We start from the raw sequence: 22500 nt of genomic DNA, 5'->3' as shown, positions 1-22500 counted from the left end.
ACAACACAGCAGAGCTCCTGTTTTAGAGTCAGGCTCTATCTGAGCACGTCTGCATCATTTGTGGTAACGTGGTGGCAGTTTGATCTGGATCTGGATCTGGCTGCCCCTCAGGTGAAGACGTCTGATGTATCATGGAGGACTCATCTCTTGTGGTTAAATGGAAACTCCCACTAGGTTTATATCTGGGACTCTCCACCATTTGACCTTAGAACTGAAGAAGCTTCTCGGATGAGAGGTGAAACGTCTTCAAGCAACCTAAAGAAGTCCAGACGCTTTTCTTTGCAAGCTCCTTTGACTACGATGACCTGGATGACTGAGAACCTTCACAGACATGTTAAATGGAAACCTTCACTTCATTACCTGCGTGTTCATCTGCCGAGCACAGACTGAAGCAGCTGCTAACAGGAACACAGGCACGTGTTTCCAGCCGAGCCCTCCACATCCAGCTTTGCTGCAGAGAAACATGCTAGCGAATGATCAGGGGCCCTGTTTACCCCCCACCATGTTTCACTGTAGGGCTCTAGCCCTGCAGTTCCTCTAACATCCAGCAGAGGCAGCAGTGAGTCAGTCCCCATAGACTCCCATGTTAAAGCTTCACCAGAAATAAACAGACTGGTCTCTGTGGATCGTTTCTCCTTCATAACACCTGTACAGGGAGGATGTTTTTATAACTCACCTGTTTAAAGTTTGCATTATTAGGGGCGTGGCCTCTGGACGTGTTTGTGCTGTTGGAGCTCTTTGGGTTATATTTGATGTGCGCTCTCTGCTACATGTTTGTTTCATTGAAAAAATGTTTGTAAGTTTTTACTGTGACTGCGGCTCAGAGGGAGCCTGATGGTTTCAGTCAGGTAGACGACAGTGAGGTCCTGAACAACAGGAATAAGTAGGAAACTGTGAATCTGCCATCCTTTGGTACTTCAGAGATTTTTTAAGTTTGCTTTGGTTTAAGCCAATAAAATGATCGTGTGCTGTTATGAAGTGTTAAACATAGGAGCTTATTATCAGGAGCTCACATGTCCTCGGTTCCCATGACGCTCCTCAGGTGTAACCCTCGCTCTGTCCTGTTTCAGAGGCCGAAGCCAGAGTGACTGTGGGAGATCGTCCTCCCTGCTCGAGGCCGGAGCAGGGCCAGCTGTGGTTCAATGCTCAGGGGAAGGGTCTGTTCATCTGTGACGGGCTGAGCTGGAGGACGCTGCTGCAGAGTGAGTCTGGACGTACACAGGAAGTACCGCTCACACCTCAGACATGTCAGGGTCATGTGACTAAAACACATTATATTAGGAGGGTGATTTTACTCTGTGTTAGGAGGTGCTCATTTTATTGCATAAATCTTTACATCACAAACGTTGTTTTAAATAGACATGATGCCAAATCTGTATGTAAGAAATTAGAAATGATGATTTTAAACGGTTCAGGTTTTTAAAAAAGCTCCTCTGGAACCAAACCAGAAAGGAACACATTGTTATGATTTTAGAGGATCTGGTATAATATTAACTTGTCTGCTGTAAAGAGAAGAGTAAACTTTTCCTGAGTTGCTGTTGCGGGTGGAGCAGAGTGTAGGAGGGTTCATGTGAACGTAGCGCTGGGATGGGGTTGGTTTGACGATGATGCCATGTGCCTGCGACGTGTCTGTCCATGTAAGCTGTATCACCTGTTTGTGCAGTTAAGCAGCGTCTGGATTACGTGGAGGACTACCAGGACCTGTACACCCGCTCAGAGACCCTGGACGTCGAGGTCTTCTCCATCCCGTCTGAGGGCCTGTTCATGGCTGCAGCCAACAAGTAATAACACGGCAGCAGAAACAGCTGTGGACAAGTCTCTGTCCTCTCAGTCTAACCCTCATGTCTCCCCTGGCAGGGACTCTCGGTCCGGCTCAGGTATCTACAGGTGGACCAACGCCTCCTTCCAGCTCTACCAGAACATCAGCACTCAGGAGGCTCGATCCTGGAAACACTTCACCATCGACAACAAGGTGAGCGCCTCCAACATGGACGAGGAGTACAAGGAGCTCAGCACAAAGCTGTGGGCTTAGCTCCACCCACGGCCTACGAGCAGCCAGCACCGTGCTGCTGTGACTGATGCACGACACGAGCTCCCACTGTCACTGCGACAGTCACGGATCGTTGTATGTTCTGTGTGTCGTGTGTTTTGTATAGATGAGCGTCAGCTGACGACGTAAACATGCTGACAACAGAGAGAAGTTATAGCTAATCGCTAACTGTCCTTCTGTTGGCTGTTACCATAGAAACTAAATGTCTTTGTGCCATCATGCGATTTATTGTTGGATAAAATCAATACTGTCTGACATCACACTCGTGTGCGGTCCTTGGCGTGGACGTCGGTGGACGAAGCAGCTTGTTTCTGTCACAGACAGAAAACACAAAGTGCCATCAGGCCAGAGGGATCAGATCTAATCAAGCGAAACAGGCAGAACATTTAAAACATGATTAATAAATCCGGTGGTGCAGCTGAGAGTCGTGGAGTGGATGGAGCTCAGAGGGCGGAGGACAGGAGGACAAACAGATCTGAGGCTGATTCTCTTTGAACCCTTGTGTGCACATTGTGTTGGCCTTGTTTGCACAGTGTGTGACACACACACACACAGCTGTGTGCAGGTATTCAGTCCTGTTAACTCAGAGAAGTGTGTAAAGGAACAGTCTCTGCAGAGGTCAGAGGTCACTGCAGCGCACACAGACTTCTGTGAGTCGTCGTTCAGTGAAAGCTGAGCAGGGCCGCTCGGCGCTGTGATGTTAAACCAAATCCATCTCCGTGTTTCTGTCCTTCAGATTTTTCTCGTGGTGGCGGCAAACTTCAGAGAGGCGGGGTCTGAGCGGTCTGTCATCTATCAGTGGCATCGGCGGCGGCGGCGTTTCGTCCATTATCAGACTCTGGAGACTCACACTGCCCAGGACTGGGAGGCCTTTCGCATTCACAACCACAGCTTCCTGGTCGTGGCCAATCACAGACGAGGTAAACAGGAAGTGGACTGTAATGCAGTCTTTTTCATTTTAAATGAATGGATCACTGCAGCTGCTGGGGCATCACACAAAACCAGGATAAGAGCTCATTGTTGTCTCCACAGGAGAACATCATCAGGCCACGAGTTAATCAAAATTTAAAAATAATAAATGGAGAGTGGCGTCGGCTCTTTGTGCCCCGAGATGTCCCTCTCCTGCAGTCTGTGAGGCCAACGAAGCATTTCATGCATAAAAATGCTGCAAACAGAACCTTTAATAAAACTTTTCTTTTTATTTCCAGATCAAAGATGAACTTTCAGGATCAAACGTTCCTGATCGGCAGTATTTATTCGTTCAATTTGATTTTCCTTCATGTTCAGGGTATTTTCCGCAGTGAAGGAAGTATCTGAGTTTAACGAGTCTCTGCAGCGGGATGAGGAGCTCCAGAGCAGCCGGTCGTTTCTGATGGGTTTAAAGGTTAAAACGAGGCTTTTTGATGATGGAGATACGAGGTTTCCACCTGACCAAACAGGAGCTTTGAAGAGCTCGTATCTCCTCGTCAGTGTAAACACTTCAAACACATTCATGTGTGCACTTCCTGTAAAGATAAAACACTCCTGAGGCTGAGGCTGTGCAGGTGTACTGTGGTTAGATCACACACCTCTGTGCGCCGTCTCTCTGTTTGAGCTCGTGTTTATTCTGAATGATGGTGAAGTCACAGCGCACCGGCCGAAATCACCTCAGCACCAACACGTTCGATATAAATGGGCCAACTTTGATTTTCTGTCCTCTTTATCTGCTAAATACATGAAACGAGCAAAAACTGGCAGATTATGAAGGGACTTTTGTGCCGGGTAAATAATTAGCTGCTAGCAGGCTGTGAAAACTCAGACGGGATATTTTAAAGATTCATTAATGGTTCAAACCTCAAACTTCTGCATTTACAAGAATATTTTAATGTCTTTATTTAAAAACAGGTCGTCTGCAGTCGTGTCTCCAACCAAACTATCCAAACTTACTCAAATACATTTGTGTTGTAGAAAAAAGTCAACTCAGATGAAATGATTTTGAATGAGACTTTATTCGAGTCACAGGTCTGAACATCACCGCCATGACTGTTTTAACCATTTAGGAATTTCTTTCCTTCATTTTCACAGAACTCAAACTGTAACTGGACAAACCAGGATCACTAAACACGTGGATTATTTTCACTTCATGGATGCTAATCCCTCTCACAAACGTGCATCCAGGAAACCTCCGGTCTGCATGCAGAGAACTTTAAAGTGGGCAGGTTTAGGCCTGCAGGTACCTCCATGAGTACTGACACACACCCTTCAGATAGCATCAACGACAAACTTTAATATGGCAATGTCTGTGCACGACTCAGCTTTTAACACGTGGAAAACAAACAGTGACAGAGCTCTGAGAGCTCCATACCGAGGGTGAAGATTAGAAACTCGTCTCAACCGTAAACCAAACAGTTTGGTCAAACATGTTATTTGTCCGTCGTCATCTCTACATGTTAGTCTGTGGGTAAAATACCTGAAACAGAAACTGAATGAGGTTGTGTCTTTGCACCAAGCACAGTCCAAACCATCAGTCTGTTCTATCACAGCCACAGTGATTCGCAGACCTGTGTTTTTTTGAGCATTTGGTAGCTGGACGGTCCTGCAGATCAGAGTCCATCATCTTAGTCACTCTGAAAAGAAATTAGCCAAGGTTGCTCCTGAAGATAATCTGGTGTTGGTCAGGTACAAAAAACAAATAGAGACTCAGTTCCAGGGTTTTGTAGAGATGTAATCAGATTACATGAAGGTGTGAGATGCAGCTGACGGTGATTCCCTTTTGTTGAGGCTAATCTCCGTGGAGATTTCATGTGATGGGTTTTGTGTTTCTCGTTGTTAGACGACTCGTTCTTCTAAGCTGGATGCACTTCTCTGGCTTTACTCTGTGATCACATGGACGAGAACTGAAGTGTCGAAATCATGTCAATGTGTCCCTGTGTGTCCTCAGAAAGAGACTCCAACCACAACATCCACAGTGTGATCTACAGGTGGAACCCCGACACAAAGGTGCTGCTGTTCAGTCACAACATGAGATCTTCTCCTGTCCTTTATAGATAAGATAAGATAAGATAAGATAAGATAACCTTTATTAGTCCCACACGTGGGAAATTTGTTTTGTCACAGCAGGAAGTGGACAGTGCAAAAGTTATGAGGCAAAAATTAGAATACAATAAGAATAAATACAGTACACAACTGTACAGAATAGAACAAAATAAAATACTATATACAGTAGAATAAAATAGAATAAAAATATACAATAAGATAAAAATAGAATACAAATACAAATACTATATACAACTGAGTAAAAATACAACGATGCCAGAAAGGATTATTGCACTTAGTGTTATTGCATATGTATGGATGTGTGTGCTTGTTCAGTTAAAGTCTTTATTATGGAGTCTGACAGCAGTGGGGAGGAAAGACCTGCGAAATCTCTCCGTCCCACACCGTGGGTGCCGCAGTCTCCCACTGAAGGAGCTGCTCAGTGCTGTCACAGTCTGCTGCATGGGGTGGGAGACGTTGTCCAACAGGGATGACAGCTTAGCCGCCGTTCTCCTGTCACTCACCACCTCCACTGGGTCCAGAGGGCATCCTAGAACAGAGCTGGCCCTTCGGATCACCCTGTTCAGTCTCTTCCTGTCCCCAGCAGAGATGCTGCCGCCCCAGCAGACCACACCATAAAAGATAGCAGAAGCCACAACAGAGTCATAGAAGGTCTTCAGGAGATGCTCCTGATCGTCTCTGTCCTCGTGTTTTCGGTCCTAACCCGTCCCTCCTGTCTCTGCAGCTATTTGAGGTGAACCAGACTCTGCTGACGTCCGGAGCCTACGACTGGGAGTTCTTTACTGTGGGGCCGTACCACTTTTTGGTGGTGGCCAACACCTTTGACGGTCGAACCACCATCATCAGCTCCACCATCTACGTCTGGCTGGATGGTTCTTTCCAGACCTTCCAGAGCATCCAGGTCAGTGTTTGCCTGTCTTTCAGGGTCTCCCCACCGTCGGCTTTCGTAAACCTTTTACCTTCCTGGTCTGAAATGTTACACCAAAGAGGAAGTGCACTAACGTTTAATGGCCAGCAGGGGGCGACTCCTCTGGTTGTCTGTGAGTGTCCTGCTCAGCTGACTCGAGCTCAGTGAATGTTTCCCTCATGTTTCAGCTGTAAATGAAACATGAAGCTCATTTTGGAAACTATCGTCCAGTTACAGTCACAGAGGACAGCAACATAGGGTTTGGTCATTGGTGAGTTATTAGCCAATGAGAATGCAGCATCGGTCAGTTTCCGAGTCAGATCTACTGCACACCAGGGACCTCTGGTTTTAAACACGGTGACAGCAATAACGTTCAGTTTGTGGCTTTGCAGCATGACCTCACTAACCAGCGGTGATGTCACATCCTTCTTTTATATACGGTTAGTTTCCTAGCACTGATGCAGCGACCAGTGGGTGACTGTAGATGACTGACAGTGAAAGCATGTTCACAAAGCAGGCTGGACTCAGCTGTGAGGCTCGTGGTTGGTTAAACCCTCCTCCAGAGACGTTTCCTGAACATGAAGTCATCTGTACTCAGTAATCTGCCTGCTTGTTGACCTTGGCTGTTTGCATCATTAATAAAACCGACGCGTTCGCTCGTCCTGCTGTTCATCAGCTCTGGTCACGTGCAGCACGTCTTTAAGCTCAGGTGTGTCAGCTGAGGATCAGGGCGTTTTCACAGAGTAATCCAAACCAGCAGCAGATTAATTAATCTGTTTGCATTAGCCTAACCACAGCTCTGCAGCTAACCACCGTGGTGTGTCATCTTTACTATCTCGCTAACTTCCTGCTAACATGGATGTTGAACATTATTGTAACAGCTGTGAGAACAGCCCCACCGATCTCTTTATTCTCAACTCCCAGGATTCGAGTAAATGCACCGATTACTAAGATTGAGTTGATAAATCTGCAGGACCTGTCAGCAGGTCAAAGTGATGAACATGAGAGACATAGATTTGATTGATTATGGAGATTATCAGTATAACTGTAGATTGTTTTATTTGATTGAATTACAGACAAGAACATTTAAAAATGAGACTTTATTTTTATTATTTTTATTTCTATTTTTAATGGAGCAGGAAGTCCTGAGATGCTGCGTCTCCTGTCTGGCAGACCTGGACACGTGACAGACGTAGCTTCTTCGCACATGAATGATTTATGACAAACATTTCAGAAGAAAGATATTTTTTCTCATATCTATTAAGTTCTGTCACATAATGATCTTTTTCATTGATGAATTAAACTTTTTTTATTATCTGGGATCGTTTAATCATCCTACATATTGAAACTCAGCGATATGAGCCAAACTTTAAAGGATTATTTTATTGTGACACTGAACTCGCGGACAGTGAAACATGTCCGCTCACATTTATTCTCACAGGATTGTTTCATCTTGTGCGTCCTCTTCAGAGGATGAACTCGGGACAGCGCCCCCCTCAGGATGTTTTTAGCTGGGGCGGTGCTGCTTACCTGTCCAGGTGAGTCCTGGCAGATGTCAGAGCAGACATGACAATGAGGATGTTGTCAGTGAGTCACATGATAACAGCAGCGGCGTGACGCTGCCCGACCGCAAATCACAGGCTGGTAAAAATACCACGCTGACTCACAGCTTCAGGGAAACACCTCGCTCTCAGCCGGGCTCTGATTGGTGCAGGTGTGCCTCTGCAGGTAAACGCTGTTTTCCAGCCACACTTGATATTTCTGTGTTTTTGCCCCTTAATTTCTGAGCTTCAGTGTTTTTTTTGGTCGTCGTTGATCCTGGATCACAGGAGCACGTTGCAGGTTGTTTGGATCGTCCTCACCTCGCTTACTCTGGATTATGGTGGATGTATCCATTGTGACATCACGCTCTCTGAAGCCTCCGTTTTAGCCTCATTTAGCTGTTTTTTGGAAAAATTTACCATATTTGGAAGAGTGTGAGTAATCAGCTAACATCCAATCAAAATGCTCAAATTTCTCTCACCAAACTGCCGCTCCGCCTTCCTGGACGGTCTGTTAGTACAGCCATGTTACTGGTCACATGATGTCAACACGGTGCAGAGGTCCAGTTCAGGTGAAGCTAGCAGCTACAGCCGCCTGTGTCGCCATCCACCGGTCAGTCAAACAGGCCCCGCCCCTAATATCTGCAGGGTCTTGGAGCTTCAGTGTTGTTAGCGTGATCTCAGGTTCACCTGGAGCTGACTTACTCTCACACCTACCTGCTGCCATTACTCTCGACCCCGCTCTGAGTTGTTTTAGCTCCTCCTCCCCAGAACCCGTCGCATCATTCGCTCCTGCAGTGACAACAACCAAAGATAACGGTCTTATTAAAGTCAGTGTGTGGGGTTTCAGGGTGAAGGTGGTGATGATGATGAGCACTGTGTACCTGCAGCCTGGCAAACAGCGATGCCTGCACAGACGCAGCTGCTTGTTTAAAACATTAATGTGGTGACAGATGTGCACATGAAAGCAGGTCATAAAAATCATCTTACGCTGATGAAAATATGTTTTTCAGTCTGTTGATGTCAAAGATGAAACAGGAAACCAGAGCAGTGTAATTAATGCGTGTGTGCGAGGGGGTTTCCAGCTGCGCTGAAGAAGACTTTTATTGCTTCTGAAAACCACAAAAACATGTTAAAGCATCATGAAACCACCTGAACCTGTAATTCAGCTGCTGACAGCCGGCACAGCACGCATTAAACTGCTCAGACATCAACACGACTAATGGAGCCGCAAATAGCTCCAATCAGACCCAGCCAGACCTCGCCAGCTCCCCCTGCAGGCTGCACGAGCCGCTGCACACAGGCAGCACGAAGCAGAGCGTTTCATAGTCTCACAGTAACGTATAAAGCACTGAATTATGACTTCATTTAAAAGCTGCCTCCTTAGTTCATTGTGATGTGTCAGTGAATCCCAAAGTCCACCAGACGCTCCCCGGGCCCGGCCTGAGATGGGCTTCCTCTGAAGGGTGGCTGGCCTCGCCCTTAGAGAGGGAGGGGCTCAGAGTTAAGCCGCTGCTCCTTCACATCGAAAGCAGTCAGTCGAGGTGGTTTGAGCATCTGACAAGGATGCCTCCTGGGTGAGGCCCCGGGGCAGACCCAGGACACGCTGGAGAGATTATATCTCTTGGCTGGCCTGGGAACGTCGTGGTGTTCCCTGGCACAAGCTGGAGGAGGTGGCTGGGGAGAGGGAGGTCTGGGCTTCTCTGCTTGGGCTGCTGCCGTGGATAAGTGGAAGAAAATGGATGGATCAGTGTGTACAGTGAGCCCAACGCTCACAAGCAGTGATGGAGTCGTTACTCTATTCAAAGTAATAGATTACACAGTGCTCATTGGTGTTTTAAATGATAGAAGGCTCATCCTCGCAGTCAGACGAGTTCTTCTTTCCCACATACGTCTGACATTCATGCAGACACACTTGTTCACCCACCCGAGTGGAGGCAGCAGGGATGAAAACACCTACTTTCAACTGATGCTTTTCCCTGTGACTGATCCTGGTCACACTTACTGCACATGAGCTGGAATCTTCATCTAACCCTAACAGCTGTGTGCGCTAAGCTTCTTTGCAGTGCAGATCTTCCTCTTCTCCTCCTGCCCAGCAGCTTCATCATCCTCGTCCCGTATATCCACTCTTCCTCCTCTGCACGTGTCCAAACCGCCTCAGCCTCTGACTCTCAGCTGTTCCTCTGATGGACTCATTTCTCATCCTAATGACGTGAGCTGTGTGTTCACACTGTCACCAGTTAACGTTATAAATCTGAGGCTGTCACACATCCCTCTCCTGCCGAGGACACAGACCCTGTTTCCTTTACCATTTAAGCAGAGGGAGTGAAAACCAGCCCAGTCCGATCACACAGGGATCCAGGTAGACACGGAGGCCATGATGCTCCGGTTACCTCCTGACGATCAGGCAGCTGGGTCTGCTTGCACTCAGCTTTAGCATCACTCTGGTTGTCTGTGAAGGTTCTCAGTCATCCAGGTCATCGTAGTCAAAGCAGCTTGCAAAGAAAAGCGTCTGGACTTCTTTAAGTTGCTTGAAGACGTTTCACCTCTCGTCCGAGAAGCTTCTTCAGTTCTAAGGTCAAATGGTGGAGAGTCCCAGATATAAACCTAGTGGGAGTTTCCCCCCACAGAGGGACAAAAGGACCCCTGATGATCCTCTAATCGCCTGAGCCAAGGTGGGAAACTGGGCGTGGGTCCCAATCAGCCAGAGTTTCGGGTGTGTTCATTGTGAAACCTGGCCCCACCTTATCATGCGAATTCCTGAGGTCAGATGGCCCAGGATGTGAGTGGGCGTTAAGGCGTCTGGGAAGGATCTCAAAACTGGATTATAGATGGCAGAGAGTTGGTGTCGTAAACCCCGCCTCTGTTCAAAGATGGTCGCTCACAGTGGACATAGATGCTTCTTTCACTCCTCTTTCAAACCATCTGTCCTCTCTGTCCAAAATGTGAACATTGGCATCCTCGAAAGAGTGACCTTTGACCTTTAGATGCAGATGGACTGCTGAGTCTTGTCCTGTGGAGGTGGCTCTTCTGTGTTGTGCCATGCGCTTGTGAAGTGGCTGTTTGGTCTCTCCAATGTAGAGGTCTGGGCATTCCTCGCTGCACTGTACAGCATACACCACATTGTTAAGTTTGTGTTTTGGGGTTTTGTCTTTCGGGTGAACCAGTTTGTGTCTGAGCGTGTTGCTGGGTCTGAAATACACTGGGATGTCATGCTTGGAGAAAACTCTCCTGAGTTTCTCTGATACACCGACTACATAGGGGATGACAGTGTTGTTGCGTCTGTCCTTCTTATCCTCCCTCGCTGGTGTCTGGTCTTCTTTTCTGTGCCTCTTTGCTGACTTTAAGAACGCCCATTTAGGATAGCCGCACGTTTTGAGTGCTTCCTTTACATGTGTGTGTTCCTTCTTTTTCCCTTCAGGCTTAGAGGGAACATGTTCTGCCCGGTGGTGTAGGGTCCTGATTACTCCAAGTTTGTGTTCCAGAGGGTGATGGGAGTCACTCTGGTTCTTGCTTGTTGTTTTCCATCTCCTCTGGCTTCCCTGAGTTTTGAAAACAGAGCGTGTTGTGGTTGTTTTCTCCAAGTTTAGCCAATCAGCATCCACCATGCCAAGGAGAAGTTCTTCTTTCTCCACTAAAAGCAGCGTTGAAGGGACTCCTGCAGTCAAAGCCCCTCCCACCAAGTGTAGGATTATCAGAGGGTTACCCTTCGTACCCTGGTTCTCTGAGTGTCCCCTTCTTTCCGCAGACAGTCGGAGCGACAGACTGGGAGCCGTTTCAGATCGACGGCAGGTTTTTCCTCGCCGTCGCCAACAGTCAGAAGATCCCTGATCGTGGCACGAGTGTCTACAGCATCAACTCCACCGTGTACGAACTGAACGCGCTCACACAGACCTTCATCCGCTTCCAGGACATCCTCACACACAGGTGAGCGTCACACCTGGGCTCATTTAACATGTCTTCAGATACACTTCCTGCTTTTACCTGCAGATTAAAGGAGCAGCACGAAGATTAAAGGATGAATAACATTTATTTCAAAGTCACTGTGGAAACGTTGCTGATCATTAAAAGGAAGCCATCAGCACCGAGAGGCCTGATGTTTGTTTAAGGTTTCATTTGGAATTTTATTCATTCGTTTGAGATCTTTTACATTTTATTAAAAAACACATTTTAATAACTTTTCAACATTTTGTTCATAGTATTTTATATCTTTATTAAATTATTTATATTTGCATTATTCGTTCTTTTTTATTATCACTTTTTGATGATTTTGTTAGTTTTGAATTTTTGGATTTTTTATTTTATTTTATATTTATTTATTATTCCATAAATATTCGTAAATATTATGAACATAATTTTTTAATACATATTATTATATTTATATTAATTCATGTGCACATGTGTGTTCATTTATATTTATTATACTTCATAATATTTTGTGAGGATATTGATGACCTTTCTTTTCCACTTTATTTTTTTATTGTTTTTGAACTATAACAGTCATTTTTTGGACATTTTTGAGGATTTCTAAGCTTAGCTGTAGAAACATGTTATCTTTTTTTTCTTTGTTTTTCGGGACTTTCTTCAGTTAATTTAAGACCTGAAAACGTAAATATATTTTAAAAAAGAGGCTCATTGTAAAAATCCCAGAAACAGCTGCTCTTCACAGTGTGTCGTCTTGTTCTCCTCCTTCGTGTGTTCAGTGCGCTGGACTGGGAGTTTTTCACCATCGGAGATGAAAAGTTCCTGGTGGTGGCGAACTCTCACGACGGCGGCTCGTACTCTTTGAACAGCGTTGTCTACAGGTGCGTAAGTGCTCATCTGCTCAGGTGTGACGTGTTTCCTGAGCTCAGGTGACCTCTGTGTGTGATTTTAGGTGGCAGGGTTACGAGGGCTTCGTTCCTGTCCACAGCCTGCCCACGTTCGGCTGCAGAGACTGGGAGGACTTCAGCACGGACGAAGGCTCCTTCCTCATCTACTCCAGCGCCAAGTCCAGGCTCAGCAAGGTGTTCAAACTGAGGAACTACTGAGTGAAACCATCCTGGAGAGACTCCTCTGAGGTCATGTGATCATTCAGTGGACTGAACTTCCTGTGAGCTGAATCCTGAGTTCATCCCGAGGAGAACATCATTTAAATCCAGCGATGAAAACCCCAAAGATTAAAGATCCATTTATGCTGTTTGGACATCGAGTCACATTAAGCTCTGCTGACGAGGACAGTGCCTCTCTGACCCTGTATGAGCCATAAACCTCAGAAATGAATCATCAGATGACTCAAAAATGAAAGTTGTCCAGTTTTAAGTCAGCTGATTACACTCAGAGAACCTCCCGTTTCCCTGAATCATGGACGTGAACATATCACTGAGACAATGAAACTTAAAAACAGACAGGTCTCAGCCTTCTTCAGATTTTCCACCAAGTGCTCAATAAGCACTCTAAACAAAAGAGCATCATTCACCCGGATACACGAATATCTCCTCCTAAAGGAAAACACCAACGCTGAGAGATCTCGGAGCGCTTACTGAAAAACCTCCAGTGACTCCTGCAGCTGAAACACATCTCAGCACCGTGTCGTCTGCATAAAGGCGCCTTTAACCGGAAACATGTTCTCACAATGTTATTTATACAAAAACATATATACAAAAATGAAACGAGGCCTGAGATGGGACCCTGCGGGTTCCCTCAGAGACTCTGAGGGAACCCGTTTCATGTCACTGGGTTCAGTCGATCATCAGACAGAGCGGCACGCCGCTGCTTCCTGTCCCGCCCGTCTGCGTCTCTGGTCTGTCGGTGGACAGACGTCAGAGACAGTTATCGTAGGAGGTGGAGGTCCAGATGTCCGTCCCATCAGCTCTCCACATGTTCAAGTGTTTTTCTCTGCTTTGTTCAGCAGTTTGTTTTTACACGTGTGGTTCATTCAGTCTTCACGTTTCATTAATAAATATGATGTTTTCTGACACTCTGGGCATTTTTTACTCTATTTATTACATTTGTTCATATTTGTGGATATTTTTTTCTGACAGTTCTTTCACTGAAAATATTTTGCATGTTTGTGTTTTGAAATGTAATTTCCAGTTATTTATGTTTTAGCTCATTTGCTGATTGATGTATAAATTACACATTGAATAAATTCTTTTAAAAAGCTGAATATTTTCATTTATATGAAGGTGAGAAGCTCGACGCAGAGACGGATATTTCCTCTTTATCTGCTGAGCTGAAATGCCAGCTTAAAGGGTCATTCCGCTTCATTTCAGCTAGCTGTGTTTCCCTTTACCTGGACCTGCTTCGTTTTTCTTCCATATTTCCAGTCATGTGTTTCCTGTTCCTGTGGGAGATGTTCTGATTAAACATGACCCAAGTTTGTAATAATGACCTCGTTGTATGTACAATAATCCTGTGAGCCCAGAGCTCGGGCTGCTGGAAACACGGGATGGATCTGGATGATATAATAGAAAGGAGGAAGACCCGCCCCTGCTGTTCAAACCTAAAGGAGAAGCTAAATCAGCCAGTTTACGACGGACGATGAAGTGAGGGGTTGACCCTGCGCTGAGGCCAGAATCAGAGAAAGAAGGATTATTCTGAGAATCAAAAACCAGGACCAATCGTCACTTCTACTGCAATAGAGTACAAGTAAAGTACTTTAGTTTTTGTTGTCTTCCAAGGTTTAGTTACTTAAATTAAGCTTGTTTATGTAACCGGTGTGATTCTGCGTTGTGTCTGATAAAAAAGGTAAAAGAAAGAAAGACCTCCAAGTAAATAATTTGCCCACTCCAGCTCCTCTCCCACAGGGGAATTGTAGAAAAAGGGCTGGCATTTATTTTTACATTAAACATAAAATATGCATTTACACGTAACATATTTGACATAAGATAAAACAAAAACAACATGAAATCTGACATACCTGATAAAAAAGGTAAAAGAAAGAAAGACCTCCAAGTAAATAATTTGCCCACTCCAGCTCCTACGACCAAATACAGACAGTGGGGAAGAGGATTAGCTCAACCCACCACAGCTCCCAAGCTAGCAAGGAATACATATTCATGCTATCATTTATGGCGCCTAAAACACATTTATGACACACACATACTACACACTTATAACATCTTACAAAAACAGGCTCAATAATGACAATAACTGAATTAAAATCGCAATCATAAACATCAAGGTGGTTAAATATGAATTATGTGTGCTTTAAGGTGCTGGAAAGAAATGACACCCACCTCTCCCACAGGGGAATTGTAGAAAAAGGGGAGAGGCAAAAGGGGTACACTGTATTTATAGTATTGCACCAAAGAAGAAGAAAAGAATGAGGAGGGGCTCTAACTGATAATGAACACAACTACAGGCTTGGAGGTCCTAAAAGTCAGGTATAAAAGGAGAAGTTTGGGGGTTTAGAACACATTTTGTGTAATTATAACAATGTTATTTATGACTCTGTTACATTCACCCCCCAAGAATTACACAAAATCCTAAAGGGTACACCAAAAAAAAATATAAACCCACAATAACAGATACAGTGGCCTCAAACAAATTCACATCGCATATACAATGAATTAGATCAGCAACATAGCTTCCTCCAAGGAGGATAAGAGACCTGAGACCTGCTCGGCGCCTAGCAAGATCCCAGGACTTTCTATAGACAAAATGAGGTGCCATTTACACCACACAAAACAGGCCATAATATCTATGGGCGTCACTATCAGACTGCACAGACTGACAAAATACAATGAACTCTGTGCCTGTATTATTCTTTTCCAAAAACAATAGCAATGAAAAACATACAGAAATAAGCAAATTCACACATCAATAACTGCTGCTTGAACAGGTTCAACACCAAGGAGTGTTTCAAGTTGAGCCATTGATTCAATCAAGCGACGAACTGGTTTAATGATTCTACCAAAACGTGTGGTAAGTCCTTGATCCACGTCCACATTTTTGGGTTCAAGAGAATGAAAAGTGTGGGACGGGAAAGCAGCAGGGGAGCCTGGGGAGGCTCCATCACCAGCCAGCCCACCAAGATCAGAAACACCCATTATGGGAGGGGTCCCATGAACGCCATCTTCGACCGGGTCAGCGGCAGATTGCTGATGGATCCATGATAGTGTGCGGTCATCACACTCGCCAATGCTGGAGACGGAATCCACAGTCCAGGTGGCAGGAGGTACAGCTCCTGTGCCCCCAAAAGATGTCACAGACCCATCCAGGTCAGACTCAGCGGGGCCACTGACAACGCTCACAGCAGGATGTGCAGCATCGTCATTCAGTGTTGTGTCCAAGGGCAAAAAGTTAACTTGAAGGAGCAGGTTGCGATGCACCACACGCTCATGACCTTCTTTGTCTCTGATACGGCAGATGTGAAGAGCAGGATCCAAGTCAACTACCGTGTACACAACAGGTTCCCATTTGTCAGAGAGCTTCCTTTTTCCTCTGACTCCCTTGTTTGCCAACAACACCTGGTCCCCTAGTGAAAGAGGCAGACCCTTCACTTTTCTGTTGTACTGGTCAGACTGGTGTCTCTGCTCCACTGTGCTGTGTTCCTGGGCTCGGAGCATGGCAGAGCGCAGGTCATCCATCAGTGACTTGACATAGGTATCATAGTCACAAATGGTGTCATCAGGAAGGACATCCCGAAACATGAGGTCAACTGGCAACCTTGGCACCCTCCCAAACATCAGGTAGAATGGCGCAAAGCCGGTGGTCTCGTGTGCCGTACAGTTATACACAAACGTCATGGACTGTATCATCTGCGGCCATTTCTGCTTACATCTGGGGGGGAGGGACCGTAACATGTTTCCAAGGGTGCGATTAAATCTCTCTGTGGTACCATTACCCATGGGGTGGTATGGTGAAGTGTGGGATTTGGCAACGCCACCCAAAACCAGAAGCTCTGCAAGCAGCTCACTCTCAAAACTAGCTCCCTGGTCAGAGTGAATGCGCTGAGGGAAGCCATACACACAGAAGAATCCATCCCAGAGCTTTTTAGCGACTCTCTTAGCTGTCTGATCCTGGCATTGGAATGCATGTGCTAATTTTGTGAAGTGGTCAGTAATCACAAGGACATCCACAGACTTGTTGTTGCTGTCCTCAGCTGACCAGAAGTCAATGCACACAAGTTCCAGTGGAGCACAGGTCTTAATGCTTTCCAACGGGGCCCTAGCTGCTGGCTCTGGGGTCTTGCTGAGAACACACCTGCGGCAATTTCTCACATGACCGCGCACATCCTTCTCCATATCATACCAGAAAAAACGCTGACGAGCCAAGGAGAGTGTGCGAGGTTGACCTTGATGACCAGCATTGTCGTGTATGCCAGACAGCACCACTTGTTTTAGGGAGTCAGGTACCACAAACTGGAATCTCTTGTGTTTGGTCAGTGGGTCCCTCACGACTCTGTAGAGGACACCATTGAGGAATGTGAGCTTATCCCATTGTTTCAGGAGCCGCAACGTATGTTGGTTCTCATGACAGCGCTCACGTCTGGAGGGTCTGCGCTTACGCTCAACATAGCGGGCTACTCTGGAGATCACAGGATCCCCTGTTTGATGAGACAGGAGATCAGCACGGGACAGCGCATGAGTAACATCACAGTCAGGTGGACTGATGGAGGTTAGGTGACCAGCGAGGGATGTTGCACGCTGGCGAGAAGCAGACTCCCACTCACAGAGCGAAGACATGAGAGAAGACACGTTATCAGTTGACAGAGACACATCAAGCACAGCAGAGGGTGGAGCACTGCGTATCGATTGAGGTTGACAGGTCAAACGGAAGGCATCTTGGACACTGGCATCTTTCACACCACTGACTTGCTCTAGCAGCTCAAAGTAGGGCTCCGACAGGAGCCGCTGGGCCAACGGCCTCACAAACGGTTCCCTGCTCAGGGTGTCTGCCACAATGTTCAGCTTTCCAGGAACATATTTGATCTCAAAGCAGTATGGTGCAAGCTTAGAGACCCAACGCTGTTCACAGGCATCCAGCTTTGGCTTAGTCAGAATGTATGTGAGAGGATTGTTATCAGTCCAGACAGTGAACCGATGACCCTTGAGCCAGTGGCTGAACTTATCGCACACAGCCCACTTCAGAGCCAAAAATTCGAGCCGGTGTGCTGGGTATTTGGCCTGACTGCGGCTGAGAGACTTACTAGCAAAGGCTATAGGTCTTGCTCTCTCCTCACCAGCTGGCACCTGGGATAAGACAGCACCCAGCCCATCCATGGAAGCGTCAGTTGAAAGGATGAATGGCCTCTCAAAATCAGGATGTGCCAGCACCGCACAGCTGAGGAGTGCACCTTTGAGTCCCTCAAATGCTTTCTCACAAGCAGGAGTCCAATCTTGAGGGGTGAGCTTGCGAAAAGTTCCAGGTTTCCGACTCCCATGGCAGCCTTTAGTCCTCTTCTGACCGGCAGTTAGAGCAAAGAGTGGCTTCGCAATACGAGAGCACCCTGGAATAAAATGCTGGTAAAACATCACCATGCCAAGGAAGGATCTCACTTTCCTCTGAGAAGGGGTGCAACCGTCACCATCCATAAGGTCAGTCTTCTGAAAATTGGCGATAACCCTCACTTTATCCTGATCAACCGAGACACCACCAGCATCCACGACATGACCCAAAAACCTCACAGAGCGTCTGAGAAAGTGACATTTTTTCTGCGCCAGCTTCAGATTGCTGGTCCTCAGGCGAGAGAAAACAATCTCAAGACGTCTTAGGGCCTCCTCTTCTGAAGGCGCAAACACCAGCAGGTCATCAAGATAACACAGGAGGCTGGAAAAGTTCAAATCACCAAAGATGCTGAGCATCATCCGCATGAAAGATGCTGGGCTGTTGCATAGACCCTGGGGAAGTCTGTTGTACTCATACAGGCCAAGAGGTGTAGTGAAAGCAGTGTACCGTCTGTCAGACTCATGGAGGGGAACGTTGTAGAACCCAGATGTGAGGTCCATGGTGCTGAAGAAAGCATTCCCACCAAGGGCAGCAAGACAGTCAGCCTGATGGGGCAGTGGGTGAGCATCCTTAATGGTTTTGGCATTGAGCCAGCGGAAGTCAGTGCATATCCTCAAGTCACCTGACTTCTTCCAAACCATTACCAGTGGCGAGGCGTATTCGCTGGTGGACTTACTGATGATGCCTTTCATCTCCATGTCTGACAGCACCTCTCGCAACTTGTGATAGTGAGCCGGGGGTACTCTGCGATAGGGAAGCCTGAAAGGGCGGTCGTCAGTGAGGTGGATACGATGGACAAAGTCTTTCACCTCACCACAGTCCAGTTTGTCTCTAGAGAACACATCTTGGTAAGTCAACACAAGCTCCACCAATTTCCTCTTCCACCCATCTGACACTTCACAGCCCTCAATATCAATGTCAGCCAACCCAGCATCTTTGAGTAGCTGTGCAGAGTCAGGCACAGAGTCTGATGAGGGGGGAAAACTGGTATGCTGGTCAGTCAGAGTCTCGCAGAGACCTTGAGTGATGGGCAGGTCCTCCACAGCAATACAAGGAAAGACATCCGCAATCTTAGCATTGCGACGAAGTGTCACAGGGCTCTCTGTTGGGTTAAGGACTTTCATAGGGACCCAACGATCTCCCCACATGGGTGTTATAATGCGCCCCACCATTATGTTCTTTGGAGTGGAACGGGCTGACGTGGGTTCCACAACGACAGTACTTCCTGGAGACACGAGGGCAGAAGGTGGCAGCTTTCCCCAAACTACATATTCTTTTTGTGGCAGGAGAGTGACACTCTTCCGCAACCTGACTGTACCTACTTTATCTGGCAACACAGGAGCAGACCACCGTGAGATACAGCTCAGCAACTGCAGGAAGTCTTCACAATCAGTGCCAGTGTAATTGGAGTTAATAAGCTCCCAGTACTTTGTATCAGCCTTCATCTTCTGAATGATGGGCCGGATCACATTGCTCCCCACGATGAGCTCATCTTTTTGCCCAGGAACCACAAATGTTGGTACAAGAAACCTAGTCCCATATACTTCAATGTCCAAATCATAGATGCATTTCGGTTGTGTGAGAAGGCCACCGCAACCAACCAGCACCACATTTTCAGGGATATGCTGCGGAATCAGAGCAACACCAGCGGCTCTTAGCTTGCTATCAGCCTCTTCACTTAGTGTGCATGACATACTTCCTGAATCAAGCATGCTTGTCAGGGAACACCGGCCACTGACCGACACTGGAGTGTAAAACAACTCACTAGCCCTGCCAACTCTTTGTGAACCCATAATAACAGTCTTCTCATCAGAGAGGCTACTACAGCAGTTAACATATATGGCTTCTGGGTCTGTTGCATTTCTGAGGGTTTCATCAACACTGCCCATGCTACCCCTCTCGTTACATGGGCTGGCTAGTTTAAAGCAGCATCGGTGGGAGGAGGGACTGAAACGCTTGGTTTCTGGTGCAACTGTGGGCATTCACGCCTCATGTGTCCAGGGTCAAAGCAGCTGTGGCATAGCTTGTACAGCCTACAATGCACATGGGTTGTGTGTTCATGTGAGCCACACACTCTGCACGAAGCACGATGAGCATTGCGGTGCCCATGGGAATGACCTGTGGGTTGTGGGCACCTAGGACCAGTGGCTAGTGATGCAGTGCACATGGACAGAACCTTGTCAAACAGTGCTACCATCTGTTGAACACCTGGCTCAGCTGGAGGAGGGCCAGAAACTGGCAAAGATGGGGGCATGACATGTAGAGTCAAAGGAGGACAAGCAGAGGGCTGCTGCACACTTACCATGCCATCAGAAGAGAGAGGCTGACATGTGGCTGCAGAGGGAACAGAGGGCATAGGATACGAGGCTGGCTCATGTGTTACTGGGACTGCTTGAGCACCGCTGGAGTGGGGCTGGCTGTTAACAGCGACAGGGCTCTGATGCGGGATGGACAGACTTGCTGTATTATGAGACAAAACACTAGACTGTCTCATTTTCCTCACATAGTTGTCCAGACGGCTCTGAACCTCAGCTGCAGTCCACTCCTCAGGGGCCTTCAGTTGAAAAGACAACGTAAGACTGTGGTCAGGACAGTGATTAATGAACATCGAAACAACCTCACTACTGGGGTCCTCTACCATCTTGCCGCGCCTGCGGAGACACTCATCAGCAGCATCAATAGACTTGTTCAACCGGATCCAGTAATCCATGGCGTTCTCACCTGGACGTGGCACAGTACTGTAGAAATCTTTCATGGGCAGGCTGGAATATGTCAAGTCGCTGAAGTTAGACCTCAGTATGTCAAACACAGCAGTAATAGGATCATTCCGATTCAACTCAGGGCGGCAACGAAGTGACACCTTGACCACATCTCTGGCTTTGCCAGTTAGTCTAGACATTAATATGGCAAACATTTCTTCATCTGTGTCACAGCTGATTCTGTGCAGATAACATCTCATCATGTCCTCCCATTCACCGATGGGAAATAGATCTGTGTTGTCACCCTTGAAGTATGGTGGAGCTTTGGTGTCTGACTGAACAACAACCTTCAGCTGGGACTGGTCATTGCAGCTCGAGGGCACATTCTGGGGAGACTGTGGCTGGGTGGGGGCTGGCTGGTGCATAGAGTTAAGAGAGGATGTGATATTTTCCCCAATTTGCTTTGCTAAGTCAGTGATCAAGCTGCTCAACATGTCACTAGTGACAGCCTGGGTGTGTGTTTGGCGTTCGCAAGCAGCTGGTGTGGAGCTAGCTGCTGGCATTAATGGTGAGTGCATCACTGGCTGGTCTACAGTGTGGGCACCAATACCCGGGACTACTGGCCTACCCCTCCCAAAAAACTTTGGAGCAATCTGATGACCCCTCCCCAAACCAAAGGTCATATTACTCCCCGCAGAGAACAGATCAGGCAAAGCGCTATCCACAGTTTCCTCACTTAACATGTTGGCCCAAGTGAGATATCACTGTTCAACAGCAAAAAAAAACGAGCCTAACCCCCACACACAATTATGCAAAACTTCACAAAACAATGAAATGTGGGGAGAAGAAAAAAAAACATCAAAGAATCAAAACACCATAGAAAATAAAATGTTGTTTTCTCCTCTCAATTAAAACAGGCTGTAAAAGCCAATATCAATAGAGAAAAAAAAATTACAATCCGTGCCTGTATAATTTGAGGCAACAATATGAAACAGTGACAGAAATGATCACCTACGTATTTGCCCTTTAAGTTCACACGTGACAGAGATGCCTGCAAGCCAAATTACGGGGCATCGATCACACATCGATATAAAAACCTGTGAGTCAAAGCGCAGGGCACAAGATTCTGGCACACAGCTGCAGAGAGGAGGCGGGAAAACAGCGGCAGCAGAAGGAGGAGGGGTGGATCGCGGATTGGCGATGTGACGGGTCAGCGGCACCAAGTGTAACCGGTGTGATTCTGCGTTGTGTCTGATAAAAAAGGTAAAAGAAAGAAAGACCTCCAAGTAAATAATTTGCCCACTCCAGCTCCTCTCCCACAGGGGAATTGTAGAAAAAGGGCTGGCATTTATTTTTACATTAAACATAAAATATGCATTTACACGTAACATATTTGACATAAGATAAAACAAAAACAACATGAAATCTGACATACCTGATAAAAAAGGTAAAAGAAAGAAAGACCTCCAAGTAAATAATTTGCCCACTCCAGCTCCTACGACCAAATACAGACAGTGGGGAAGAGGATTAGCTCAACCCACCACAGCTCCCAAGCTAGCAAGGAATACATATTCATGCTATCATTTATGGCGCCTAAAACACATTTATGACACACACATACTACACACTTATAACATCTTACAAAAACAGGCTCAATAATGACAATAACTGAATTAAAATCGCAATCATAAACATCAGGGTGGTTAAATATGAATTATGTGTGCTTTAAGGTGCTGGAAAGAAATGACACCCACCTCTCCCACAGGGGAATTGTAGAAAAAGGGGAGAGGCAAAAGGGGTACACTGTATTTATAGTATTGCACCAAAGAAGAA

The 22500-nt window shown here is 46.5% G+C and overlaps 1 protein-coding gene across 1 annotated transcript in view; it reads left to right on the top strand.

Annotated features, from left to right (window-relative positions):
* Positions 1-12564, top strand: part of LOC146616711 (thrombospondin-type laminin G domain and EAR repeat-containing protein-like) — an 18636-nt gene extending 6072 nt beyond the window's left edge. The window contains exons 7-15 of the mRNA XM_085374574.1: positions 1071-1202; positions 1664-1781; positions 1858-1972; positions 2787-2970; positions 4971-5029; positions 5811-5987; positions 11283-11461; positions 12238-12339; positions 12411-12564. Coding sequence (XP_085230700.1) covers positions 1071-1202; positions 1664-1781; positions 1858-1972; positions 2787-2970; positions 4971-5029; positions 5811-5987; positions 11283-11461; positions 12238-12339; positions 12411-12564 — 1220 coding nt within the window. The remainder of the gene's footprint in view (positions 1-1070; positions 1203-1663; positions 1782-1857; positions 1973-2786; positions 2971-4970; positions 5030-5810; positions 5988-11282; positions 11462-12237; positions 12340-12410) is intronic.
* Positions 12565-22500: the final 9936 nt, after the last annotated feature.

The sequence above is a fragment of the Diplotaxodon limnothrissa genome, linkage group LG16 (genome assembly GCF_057381915.1).
Source record: "Diplotaxodon limnothrissa isolate DT_005_m linkage group LG16, D_limnothrissa_male_GT1.1, whole genome shotgun sequence".
In the NCBI taxonomy this organism is placed as follows: domain Eukaryota; kingdom Metazoa; phylum Chordata; class Actinopteri; order Cichliformes; family Cichlidae; genus Diplotaxodon; species Diplotaxodon limnothrissa.
This window is presented reverse-complemented; position numbering and strand designations above follow the sequence as displayed.